The sequence below is a fragment of the Protopterus annectens genome, chromosome 1.part1 (genome assembly GCF_019279795.1).
Source record: "Protopterus annectens isolate FY-2018-M chromosome 1.part1, PAN1.0, whole genome shotgun sequence".
In the NCBI taxonomy this organism is placed as follows: domain Eukaryota; kingdom Metazoa; phylum Chordata; order Ceratodontiformes; family Protopteridae; genus Protopterus; species Protopterus annectens.
This window is the reverse complement of record NC_056726.1, coordinates 950,318,800-950,332,363: the sequence shown is the minus strand read 5'-3', so window position 1 is coordinate 950,332,363 and position 13,564 is coordinate 950,318,800. Positions and strand designations below refer to the sequence as shown.

The 13,564-nt window shown below is 37.4% G+C and overlaps 1 protein-coding gene across 1 annotated transcript in view; it reads left to right on the top strand.

Moving 5' to 3' along the window:
• The window catches only part of LOC122808177 (oxidized low-density lipoprotein receptor 1-like), a 261,451-nt gene that overhangs the window by 162,833 nt on the left and 85,054 nt on the right, over positions 1–13,564 (top strand). Inside the window, exon 5 of the mRNA XM_044079147.1 lies at positions 8,527–8,627. Within this exon, the coding sequence (XP_043935082.1) occupies positions 8,527–8,627 (101 nt within the window). The remainder of the gene's footprint in view (positions 1–8,526; positions 8,628–13,564) is intronic.

Sequence of the window (13,564 nt, the reverse complement as noted above, 5' to 3'; positions counted from 1 at the left end):
ATGATTGAAAATGAAGACATGAGCATAGTACAAAGACACAAAAAGAATTGGCTTAAGTGAGATAGGAATAAAAAGTTACATTTAAGTAGACTATCTGGGGATTAGCACAAGTGTATGGGGGGATAGAAGAATCAATAAGGGATTATTGGTCTGGCTGACTATAGTTTGTTTTATCTTGAAATGATGTATACAAAGATTTTCTATTGTGTAAAGAAAAAAAGAACACAAAGTAAAGGTGGATTGATCGAAAAGTTTTAAATCAGAGGTTTCTAAAACTGCATCTAATCTCCAGTAGTGGGCTGTGAACTACTGTTAAAATCTATAATATTTTATTTTTTTGCGTGGGAGAAAGGAAGGCACTACTGGAGAAAAGTGAAGCATGTCAAATGCACATTACAATGTATGATATGATTTTTAGATGGGAATAAAAGCTTTGAAGTTTTAAGAAAAAATCTTGAAGAAAAAAATGCTACAACAATCAATGTGTACTGCTTTCAAAACAAAAGTAGAATTCCAATAACACTTTACATTCTGATCTTGTGGTTCACAGATCTGACATTCTTCTACTGTTTGTTTTGATGCTTTATAGGTATCAGTTTCCTTGGCCCAACCCTCACATCATAACACCTATGCAAGCATGTATTCTACGATTTTTGTGACTATTACCATCACCAGTGACATTTTTTTTGTTTGGTAATCAGAATATTTTTTTTTTATATGTCAGTGTTGTAGTAAGTGATGAATATAATGAAAAAGCCCTTAACTTTTCAGGGCAAATGTGCATATTTAGGTTCAGTTCCATTCAAACATTCATGTGACCATTGATTCATCATCTAGGTTCAGTTCCATTCAAACATTCATGTGACCACTGATTCATCATCTTTTTTTAAAATCTTTCCCTTAGCTGTCCTTGATGTGTTGCACTTCTCCTTTACTTTAAAGCTTTTTTGGGTATGGCCAATCAAAACATACATATCTTACTCTGAATCACTATCTCCGTGACTGCCACCTTCCCAGTTTGATGCTCAGAATCCTTTCTACACTAAACCGACTTGCCAAGAAATACATTTGTTACTCTAAAGCTTTTTTGGGTTCGGCCAATCAAAACTTACCCTGTGTCACTATCTCCATGACTGCTACCGTCTGTTTGATGCCCGGAATCCTTTCTACAGTAAACCAACTAGCCAGCAATTACATTTAGGGTTGTGTTAGTAACAATAACTAAATGGAGATCACACTGCCTAGGTTGGTGGCTAGGTAGCTGTCTCCCCTTGTAGTCCTTTCTAGAACCCCTCTAAGAACATGTCCTAATAATTGTCTTCTTCTTGCTGTAATTCCAATAACTGGCATCTTCTTGCTGTAGCCCACTAATAACTATTTACTGTTATTATTTTTTGCTATAGGTCTTGCACTAAGACATGCACTGCTAATAGCCCAAAAGTAGAAATTCAGTACATCATAAATGAATGCATAAGTGCTATCCTTTTGGTTCTATTACTTCTTTGTAGATAAACAGTTAGCTATACAGATTGTTTCTTGTGCTCACCTCTGACTGGCTTTTCCTACTCCTCTCTGACCAGCTCTTCCTGCTCCATTTACCCTCGCTCTGCTCAGGCTCACTCTGATTTCCTACCCTACCCCAAAATCTCACCCACCCACCCCCAACATCCCCAAATTTATAATTAACCATTATACACTCCTCTATCTCCAATCATCCTATCATTGCACCCTTACCACTACCTGATAATTATTCATACCATACTAAATCCTACCCCAAACCATCCAGTCCCTTACTACTTCCTTTACCAGCCAGAACAATATCCTATCAAGAAAAAATAATAAAAAAGGCACCAACAAGGATGCAGCCACACTGGAAACAGAAGAACTTTATTCTGAAATCACTGAGCGCTTTCACCCTGCAACCTCAGGGCTTCATCAGAGTTACAAAGTGTGACAGTCTCTTTCGATCACTGTGGAATTCCGTGAACATGGAATTCCATGTACACAGCATTCCACGGTGATCAAAAGAGTCTGTCACACATTATTTGTTAACAATTTTTTAACAAAAAGCCATGGCAAGATAATACTGAACCTTGTTAACTTATCTGTCCTGTAAGAATGGAAAAATGGATAGCTGATGTACTTTGTTACTCTGATGAAGCCCTGAGGTGCAGGGTGAAAGCACTCAGTGATTTCAGAATAAAGTTCTTCTGTTTCCAGTGTGGCTGCATCCTAGTTGGTGGCATCTTGTATTATTTTTTCGTGACAGTTTATTGTGTTCGCTCTATTGGGCGGGTGTTCTTTATTTTAGCACAATATCCTACATTGAATTATATACGTATTTTGCCAGCACTCTTTATTATGTACTTTACTCAGAGTATACCTTTGCATATGCTATCAAACTCAACAAGTAACCATCATGCACTCACCCATCAACCAATTTTCCACCCTCCTCCATAACCCAATAACCAACCAACTATATTATTACACCATACATATACAACAACAATTCCATTACCCAACTCTACTCATTCAGATATGTACAATCAAACATTATACCAAACTCATTGCACAAATACATTAAACTCATTATGAAACTTACCTATTTCTAGTCAACTTAGCACAGATAAAACAAAATGGAGACATACACCCAGAACCAGGCCCTCTTTCTTCACAACAAGCACCCCTTGCTTTCAACATTGCACACTCCCAAAACTTCACTCATCTACAACACAGAAACTCAGATCTACTTATATTGAACATGAATCTAAGAAGCAGTTTGATCAAAATTCGGAATCTCATGCTACCCTTACCCAATATTCTTCAGATATATCTATAACCAAAACCTGTCTAAAACCACACATACAAGATACTGAGATAATAACCCATAGCTATAAAATCTATAGGCTGGACAGAACTCATAAGAAGAGCAACAGTATAGCCATAATCTACAAGGACAACCTCAAACTTGAACAACTATCAAGTAATATCCCAGAGCCTAAAAATTTTAAAATCTTAATCTCATGCCTCCAAATTAACTCCAACAAACACATCATTATCATAGCAGTTTACATTCCCTCAGAAACAACCTGAACTCTAAAAACCTTCTAAGCTGGTATGCTTCAACATACATAGCCAGGAAACCATAATAATGGGAGAATTTAACCTAGATTGGTCAACATGCCTCTCCAACAATCCATCCAATTTTATTAATCTATTTGGTTTCTAGCAAATGCTACAAAACCGCAACCAGGATTGACAAACACAGTAAAAAATAATTAATTCTGGATTGGATCCTTACTAATACACCTTCCCTCTACTACTAATCAGGCTTTCTCCCTGACAGTCTAAGTGATCACAGAAACACCAATCTAATTCTACAACAAATTGGTCCTCCTAAAATTATTGCTTACAAATACATGCAGAACAAAAAAAAATTCTCACCAGAAGTATTTAAAACACTTTTGCAAAAATGTGACTGGTCACCTCTTCAACAAATTTATTGATATCCTAAATAAGCTAGCCCCCCTAAGAAAAATTTGCATCAAATCCAAACCTATTCCATGGCTCACAAATGAAACCAAAAAGCTCCTTAAACTAAGAGATAGATCCTGACATCACTATCCAAACTCCAAAAATGAATTGCCACTTCTCAATTATTGGCAACTGCGTAAAATAGCCAATAAACAAATCAAACATGACAACGTTTACTATAATACATTTCAATATAAGTATCAAAATAACCCCCAGAAATCATGGCAAACAATCAACTGTCTTCTTAAACCTGGCCATATTCTACCCTGACTCCAACCTCTACTAACATCGCTGACAGTTTGCCTCACAGTTCAACATGGACTTTATCAACTCTATCTTATCATTTGTAAGTAATGACAGAAGCAACCCTCTATCATTACCTACCCAGACTACAGATAGTAAACGTTGACATGTTTGATTTGTTTATTGGCTAGATTACGCAGTTGCCGATAATTGAGAAGTGGCAATTCATTTTTGGAGTTTGGATAGTGATGCCAGGATCTATCTCTTATCTGTCGTCAAAGCCATGGCCTCAAGCTCAATGCCAAAAAGTGCACTGTCATCCCCTTTGGTAAAAACTCTGTACCCATGAACTACAACATAGGCGGTAGTATACTTAACACCGAAAGTGTGGTAAGAGACCTTGGGACACAGGTGGACAGTAGTCTCCCCTTTGATAATCACATCGCCACAGTAGTCAGGAAATCCTTCTATGTGGCACACCTCATCATAAAAGGTTTCTCATCCAGAAAAAAAGAGGTCATTGTCCCCCTCTACTCATCACTCATTAGAACCATTATAGAGTACAACGCCCCTTTTGGTATGTACCTCACAAGACATCTACAACAACTGGAAAGGCCACAGAAATACCTCACAAAGAGGATTACTGGCCTCAAACAGATGCCCTATGCAGACAGTCTTAAAAAACTCCAGCTTTACTCCGTCACATATCGCCTACTCAGAGGTGATCTCTGCCTAACATACAAAGCTATGTCAAACCCAGAGCTGTTGGACATGCTCCACTTAAAGAAATCCCAATCCCTCTGAGCTACATGCTCTAGGGACCTAAACCTTGTCACCACAATAAACAGAACATGCCGGAAGGATAGATTCCTGTTCCAGAGACTTCCCATACTCTAGAATAAACTACCTATCTATATCAAACAAAGCTCCTCATTAGCACTCTTCAAGAAAAATCTTGATGATTGGATAGGAAATAGGAAATTCACCCCGGGGATCACCTCTGTGGCTCTGCTTGACAGTGGCACAGGAAAATAATTTTCTTGGGTGGCAAAAGCCAGGGTACCTTTTTGGCTGGGCTTGAATAGGCCCCAGGACCGATAGCCTAGTACCTACCTATGAACCTATGAACTTAAGTCCTCATCAGTTAAACCTATACAAACCAGCACAATACAGAAACTTCTCTCTAAACTCAAACCCTCATTCCTCGCTGCAGACCAACTTCCCAATGACTTTCTCAAAATTGCATCAGATGTGATCTCTATCCCAATTTCTATCCTAATCAACTGGTCCATTACTGAACAATACATCCACAAAATTTGGAAAAATCTATCATATCGCCCCACATCACAAAGGCGGCACATCCACCAAACTCAATAACTATAGGCCAATAGCTATTTTCTCCCTTTGCAAAGATTCTTGAAATAATGTGTCCATATACAACTTTTCCAATATCTGCTAGATAACAGCCTTCTATCTTCATCCCAACAGGGTTTTAGGTCGTTTAGCACCACCACAGCTTTTGTTAGCTTTACTAATTCAAACAAACCAGCTTAGAAACAATGGCCTCTATGTCTCCTCTGTCTTTCTTGACATGTCCAAAGCTTTTGAAACTGTCTCCCACAAGAAACTTATCAACAAACTAACTTCATTAAACCTATCCCAGTCCACCCTCTCCTGGTTCCTCAGCTGTTTATCAGGCCACCAACAGTCAGTCAAATAGAATAATGAACTCTCTGCCCTTCTACCTGTCTCTATCAGTGTACCCCAAGGCTCAATACTCGGCCTACTACTTTTCACCATTGTCACAAATAAACTCTGCACAGCCACTCAACATGCAACAATAGTTCAATATGCTAACACTTTCTTTCTTATTTGCACAGCACCCTCCGTATCTTCCCTTCTTCAAACAACCCAGAAAGCCTTCACTGATATTGAAAATTATGACTCCCAACTTGTTCTTGATCCAAATAAAACAAAGCTCATGCTCTTTACTAGCAATAAAGTGGATGACTACCACCTACCATTAACCATCCTTTCCTCCAATAAAACTATAATAGAGCTAGTAGAACATATTAAGCTCCTCTGAGTGACCATCAGCAACAACCTTAGATTTGACAAGCACTTCAAGCTAGGCTCACTCTGTAGGATCAAACATTTCCTAACTGACCCCACCAGGTTCATAGGTTCATAGGTTGGTACTAGGCTATCAGTCCTAGGGCCTTACAAGCCTAGCCATAACAATTCCCTGGCTATTTCTTCCCACATTATTTACTTTCCTGGACCCCTGTCTAGCAGGGCGACTGACGTGATCCCCGGGGTGAATTTCCTTTCTCCCATCCAATCGTCAAGGTTCCTCTTGAAGAGGTCCAAAGAGGCACTCTGCTTGACATGTATGGGCAATCTATTCCAGAGTCTGGGGAGTCTCTGGGTCAGGAACCTATCCCTCCAGCATGTTTTGTTTATTGTGATGACAAGGTTTAGATCCCTGGAGCGTGTAGCTCTGAGGGATTGGGATTTCTTTAAGTGTAGCATGTCCAACAGCTCTGGGTTTGACATGGCCTTGTATGTTAAGCAGAGATCGCCTCTGAGTAGGCGATATGCGACAGAGTATAGCTGGAGTTTTTAAGGCGGTCAGCGTGGGGCATCTGCTTTAGGCCTGTGATTCTTTTAGTGAGGTATTTCTGAGGCCTTTCCAGTTGTTGCAGATGTCTTGAGAGGTACATACCAAATGGGGCGTTGTATTCTATAATGGGTCTAATGAGGGATGAGTACAGTGGGACAATGACCTCCTTTTTTCTGGATGAAAAGCCCTTCGTGATGAGGTGTGCCACATAGAAGGATTTCCTGACTGTTGTGGCGATGTGGTTATCGAAGGTGAGACCACTGTCCACCTGTGTCCCTAAGTCTCTTATCACACTTTCTGTGTTTAGTGTACTGCCACCTATATGGTAATTAATGGATACATGTTTTTTCCCAAAGGGGATAACAATACATTTCTTGGCATTGAGCTTGAGCCCATGGCTCTGGCACCAAGCATCTGTTTCTGTAAGGCCCTTTTGTAGAGTATCCACATCATTTGGGGATTCAATAATGGCTCCCAGTTTGCAGTCATCTGCAAACTTTGTTAGCCAGAGTCCCTTAGTGTTGACCTGTACTTCAGAGAAGTAGATGCCAAACAAGAGCGGCCCCAGGACTGAATCCTGAGGTACTCCACTTGTCACTTGTCTGGAGCTGGATTTGGAGTCGGCTACTTTTACAGTGTGGGTTCTATCAGTAAGCCATTTAGCAACCCATTGGGTGACATAGGGATTAATACCCAACTTAGTAAGTTTATCTATGATTCCAGAGTGGGTGATGGTGTCAAAGGCCTTGGCAAGGTCTAGATAGGCTGTGTGGACCACCTTACCCTTGTCCATGGCTCTGGAGACTGAGACCAGATGTGCAATATCCAGAACTCATCTACTTTCCACCCTACTATATACTTCTCCTATACTCACAAACCTCAGAAAAATTAATTATACAAATTAGAGTCCTGTTATAACAAAATAGCAAGATTCACCTCAAATCTCCCATACAGGTGACATCATTGCACCTCATTTCACCAACTAAAATGGCTAGAACTTTCTAATCTTCTCACCTACAATGAATTAGCTTTCACTCATCCAATCTTCCACCACCCAAATAACTGTCCTGCTCTAAAACACCTTGTACAACCCTATTCCAGCTCTATATCATTAAGATCCTCCAACAAAATACCACTAAAAGTAAACAAATCTAACAGCAGCTTTGGAGATTCCCTTTTCTCTGACCAAGTATCTAAATCATGGAGTTCCTTATCTCATATAATACAATACTTAACACCAATACTTCAAAATTTAAACTACTAAAGGAACAACTCAACAACTGGTTGTGGTACTGCTTTAAGCCAGGCTGAAGAGATTGTCCCTTCTCCAGTATTCTTATCTAAGCGTCTCATTTTTGTTTAATATCAACACCTTTATTCATTTTTCCACCCTCTACTGCCTCAGTATGAAAGGTTATGTGTTTTTATAAGTCTTGTTTTTCCCTTTCTTCCATTGTTTTATTATGCAACCTTGTGCATCCCCAAAATACTATGTCATTATTCAGTAGTACCCAGACACTTTTTATCTTTATCTTTCTACTCAGCTTTTCTTCTTTTCACCCTCACATCCTCCAGCTGTCTATTAATGTCTGCCTCCCTTTTATATGTCTCTCCTGTTATCTAAGGTTCCCTTATTTTCTTTGCAGGTATTGTTTTTTTTTTTCCTTTTACCATTAATGTCTATGCAAGCACTGCACCTTCACCTTACATATACTTGCATAGATTGTTTTGCTTCCTGTGTTAAATTATTTATTTTTTTATTAGTACTGTTTATTGTTAGATATTGTCTTTTGCAATTCTCTGTTTGTTGTTTTTCTTCTTGGGTGTCCGCTGAAAATGGGTCTTTGGCCCAGTCAGATATTTTTGGTAAACAAATGTAAAATAAATAAATAAATAAGTCTGGGTACTGGAAAGGCAGCTGAACAGGTGTGATGAAGCATTCAGGTAGATTTTATGGCTGCACTCATAACAGACACAGCTTAACATACAATTGCTATTACTCCTTACAAAAAGATGAATATTTATATTTTATTCTAAAAAACTGAGAAGATATGAAAATTGATAATTATAGTACTGTAGAAAAGAATATTTGAAATGTTCAGTACTGAATGTTATTTATTTTTTAGGCATTCATTGCAAAGAAACGGAGTGTTATAAAAGCCTGGATTGGCCTTCAAAGAGAAACAAAATATCGACAATTCATTTGGCTTGATGGCTCAAAGGAAGAGTAAGTTAAGAATGTATGAAGATAATGATGAAGAAAGAATGATGGTGTATCAACTCTGCCCATATGTTACAGTGCTTTTATCCTTCTACCATTCCCTTACTACTTCTTTATCCTTCATCCAGCTGTCTGATGCATTCTTGGATCTTTCCAATAATCTCCTCTTTATCCTTCATCCAGCTGTCTGATGCATTCTTGGATCTTTCCAATAATCTCCACATTATAACTACTTCTGGTAATATATTTCAGGGCCTTCCATATTCTTTCTTAAACAGCATTTCCTTAAGTCAGCATTGTTTAGGCTCCCTTCAGCTCTAGTTGCCTTCTGTCTGACTTGTATTTCCTGTTTAGCTCCATTACTCCCACTAGTCAGATGGCAGTCTGATATGTCTAAAATGTATGCCGCTCTCTATCCTTCCTTCTGTTGTCTAAAGCTAATTGCCTTTAGTCATTTTTCATACCCCAACCCCTATATTTCTCCATTTCTAGTTTTCTAAAAACTAAATACATTTTCAGAATACTGCTATAACCTGTTAACTAAAAAAACACACAAAACTATGTACATCTTCAAAAAATGAAGTTTAAACCTCCAATATAGGACCAATTGTTCCAAATTGACAGTTACACTAACAGGCACCTATCTATCCTAAAATTGAGGTTACTCATAATAAAACACATATTACAACCTGTGTTCCCACTTACACTAAGTGTCTGTTCTTTTCTTATCTCCATTCTTATCCCAGATGTGAACAACAAATTATATGCTTTCATAAAACATCAACTTTCAGTCTTAAAAATGTGCACCTGCTGTATTTAAATAAAACTAAATTATATGCTATTCTATTAAATGTATTACAGTATTAAGACTGCCAGAGATGCTGCTATCTCTTATTCATTTCCAGTATTTTCAAACCTTTATTTTTTTCCTGAACTGCTTGCCCTTGTACCATTAAATTTTTCATTTCTCTCAGCAAAGAATGCCCAGAACTCTCAAGATTAATTACTTGCACCTGCAGACAACTCATAGCCATAGAAACATAGTCAGCAGTGAGAATAAACAGCCAACAATTCTGCATATGCATGAAGGAATCTTATTCAATTTCAATTGGAACAGAATGTACAGCTGCTTTCAACTGCAGACTTCTTAAAACCCATTGAACATTTGGTAAAGGAAAAAACTAATATCATTACATATGAAAAAAACTTAGCTATTCTCGTGGCTTTCATCATTTTGTCTTATTTTTCTATCCTACATGCTTACAGAAAATTTTTGTTTTTTTACAGTAAAAGGGCATTCATCAAGACATTCATCTTTACAAAACTAAAAAAAAACATCTCAACTGTAATTATAATATAACCACTGCATGTTTACACCCCATCCCAGCAACCCAGGATTACAGCATGTTAACTTAAACTTGCTTTTGTGCAGCCTTTCTTCTCATTTAACAGTTTAATATGTTTATCACATACAACAATCACTGAAGAAATGCAGAGTGCAGATAGTAATGCTACAGTAGACTCGTTTGGAAAGAAGTGAGCATTTGAATTTGATAAAGAAAGGATTTCAGGATGGATATTCAACAGAATATCACTGATAAAGGAAAAGAGGAGTAATTAAACTAATTGCTGTAAAAGCGCCAATAGTGAAAGAATAGGAAAAAACAGAGTAATGATAGATTTGTGGTAGTAAGGGGCTACTGATAAGGGAGGAGGATTATGCTGGCATGTACTTATATTTCACCTAAAACTGCTATTATGGAACTTAAGAAAATTTTGATAGAAATAATTAGCTGTTAACAGGGAATTTTACTTATAGGTGGGGACTAGAGCTTGATTTGTAACAGTGAAAATGTATCTGGGGGGGTCCTAGAAGGGAAATATAACAAAACAGGGTAGATTTCTGAATAAATTTATGAAAATATTTGGTATGGAACATGCGACTTCAGTAGTAAGAATTCATAGGTTCATAGGTAGGTACTAGGCTATTGGCCCTAGGGCCATTCAGAGAGAATTTACATATTATTCCCCAAGGTACAAAAACTGGGTTAGACTAGACAGAACTTATATTTTCACAGGAACTTGCGCATTTAATTGAAAGCTTCAGTATGCATTCAATAACTATTTCAGATCATGAGCCAATGACAACTGGGATAAAGATGCAGGGAAATGAAGTACAATGAGGCACTGGTGCTTCCCCACCTAACTGTTCAAAAGAGAGGAATTTAAATGCATTAGTTTGGACATGTGCTGAGGAGGGATGCTGGGTATATTGGGGAAAGGATGCTGAGGATGAAGCTGCCAGGTAAGAGGAAAAGAGGAAGGCCTAAGATAAGGTTTATGGATGTGGTGAGAGAGGCCATGCAGGTGGTTGGTGTGACACAGCAAGATGCAGAGGACAGAAAGAAATAGAAAAAGATGATCCGCTGTGGCGACCCCCTAATGGGAACAGCCGAAAGAAAAAGAAGAAGGTAGTGAAAAATTATTAGAGAGTTATTAGTGAAGGTATAAATTACTTCAGAAGTTATAACTAAAATAACTAAAATTTAAAAATAGGGTAGAAATAAAGAGATAATGATTAAGTATAAAAATATTTAGAGGGGCTGACAAAGGATAAAGTATTGCAGAATAATAGGAATCTCACAGAAGAAGAGGTGCAACTGCAGAGTGCTAAAGAAAAAATAATGGAGTACATGGATATTATTCATGAGTTTAGAAAGATTGCTGTTAAGCAAATACTTTTTTGGTAATAATTCCAGACCAAAAAAATGTTTACCACCATGGCTAAGGCAACAAAAAAGTAGAAAGGGTTATTGCCAAATTGGGGGAATCTACAGCAAGAAAAATAAGTGATCCTACAGAAGTATTAGAGATATTTCAGAAATTTTATAAAAAAATGTATAAAGCAGAGCAATGTGGAAATCAAGAAAGAGCAGGAATGGAAATGTTTATGGAAGACTTAGATATTCCAAGGTTAGATGCTGCTCAAGCACCATTTCGGTGTTATTTTATTAAAATTTTAGTTGACCTCGGCTGCCGTTGTTGGACTGTTTTTTTACTTGTTCAGTATTCCAAGGTTAGTGGTATATGAGCCTCAACAATTAACAGTTAAGATAGTAGAGATGAGATTAAAATGGTGACATATAAGCATTCTGCAGGAAAGTCACCAGGAATAGATGGTATTCCTGTAGAAGTTGGAAGCTAGAAGGAAGGAAAGAAAGTGATAAAGATCTGGATGGCTTTGTTTAACAGTATTTTAAAAGGAGGGGAAGTACAACATCCTGGAAGAAAGGCGTGTTAGCTGCAATACTGTCTAGCTGCAATACCTAAACATAGTAAAGACCCATCAGACAAAGCTTCATATAAGACAATTTCAATTTTAAGTAATGATTGTAAAGTGTTTATATTTTTAATAGCTAAAAGAATGGCAAAAGTGTTGCCAAATTGCTATATATGGATCAGTGTGGTTTTGTGGAGGGTAGGCAAATATTTAAATTAATAGGACAATAATGATCTGGAAGGAAGCAGAATGCAAAAAATGCCACTGTTGTTGGTGGGTGCTGATGCAGAGAAAGCATTTGTTAGAGTAAACTGTTTTTTTTTTCTATGTAGAGCAATGGAAGCATTTGCATTAACTGATATAATAATATGGCTAATTAGGAGGATATATTTGGGCTCTGAGGCAACAATTAAAGTGGGAGCATTCCTCCCTGATAAATTGTGTCAAAATAAAGGAGCCAGGCAGGAGTGTCCTCTTTCCCTTTTATTATCTGCATTATATTTAGAGCCCTTGCTAAAAAAAGGAAGGATATAATTGGTTAAGTAGTCAAAAAAAGATTATTTTATTTGAAGGTGATATTATTTTGTACCAGATCAAACCAAGAAAGGGCATCTCAGTGTTGTGGAACATTCTGAGACAGTTTCACATCTTTCTAGGATATAAAATTAAAGGTTAAAAATGTAAATTATGTATCCACACAGGAATTGGTTCAGGAATGCCCAAATTTATGGGGACATGATAAAATGAAGTATTTAGGAGTATGAGTTAAAATTTATTGTGTTACAACAACTGGTGATATGTGGAAAGAGACTAAATGAAAGATAACAGAAAAACTGAGAATCTGGAGGCTCCTGTTTGTGGATATCAAGACAGAAGCAGTGGAAATGTTTTTAATCCCTTTAATTTTATATACAGGTCAGATGCATTTTATCAACGGGAAAAGTTGTGGACAATAATTAATAAAAAAAGGTGAAAGATTTTATCTGGGAGGGGATGAGGACAAGAGTCAAATGTGGTAAGTTGATCCTTCAAATAGAATGAGGTGGTTTGGAATGACCTGATTTGAAGGGATATTTTAGAGCTAAGTAGTTAAGGCTCATATACATAACACAAGAAAGCTATAATACAAAGTGAGAAGGCATGTTGAAAAAATGGGAAATTTCAAGAAATAAGGAGAGAATGTGGTTTTGGATGCACATCCTTAAGGAGAATAACAGCAGCCATACAGAATAGTATAGTCATAAAATAGCAAAAAGTATTCTAAGAACTAAGCAAGCATGAAACTAGAGAAAGGAGACTCTGTTGATAAGGATGCCTGCAATTAGGGGTACACAGAATAGCAAGAGGGGGCTGCAATTTGTTGGAGAAGACTGGCAAAGGAATGAAGGTAATGGGAGTAAATAACAACAGAGGGAAGGGTTACATAATAAGACATTTGCATTGGCTAGAGGCTACTTTCCCTGTCATGGATTGAAATCAGATTATAGGCAAAGAGAAAGGGATAGGGGAATTGTAAGTAAAAGACTGGCTTTGGTAGCATTTTAGTTTATTCTAAAACATAAGCTGATGTTAAAAAAAGTTTAAATAGGCATATACAATACTGCATATTAACGATAGGAATCTATCAGAGGAGGTTAGAAAAGATTGGGAATAGAGATTGGAT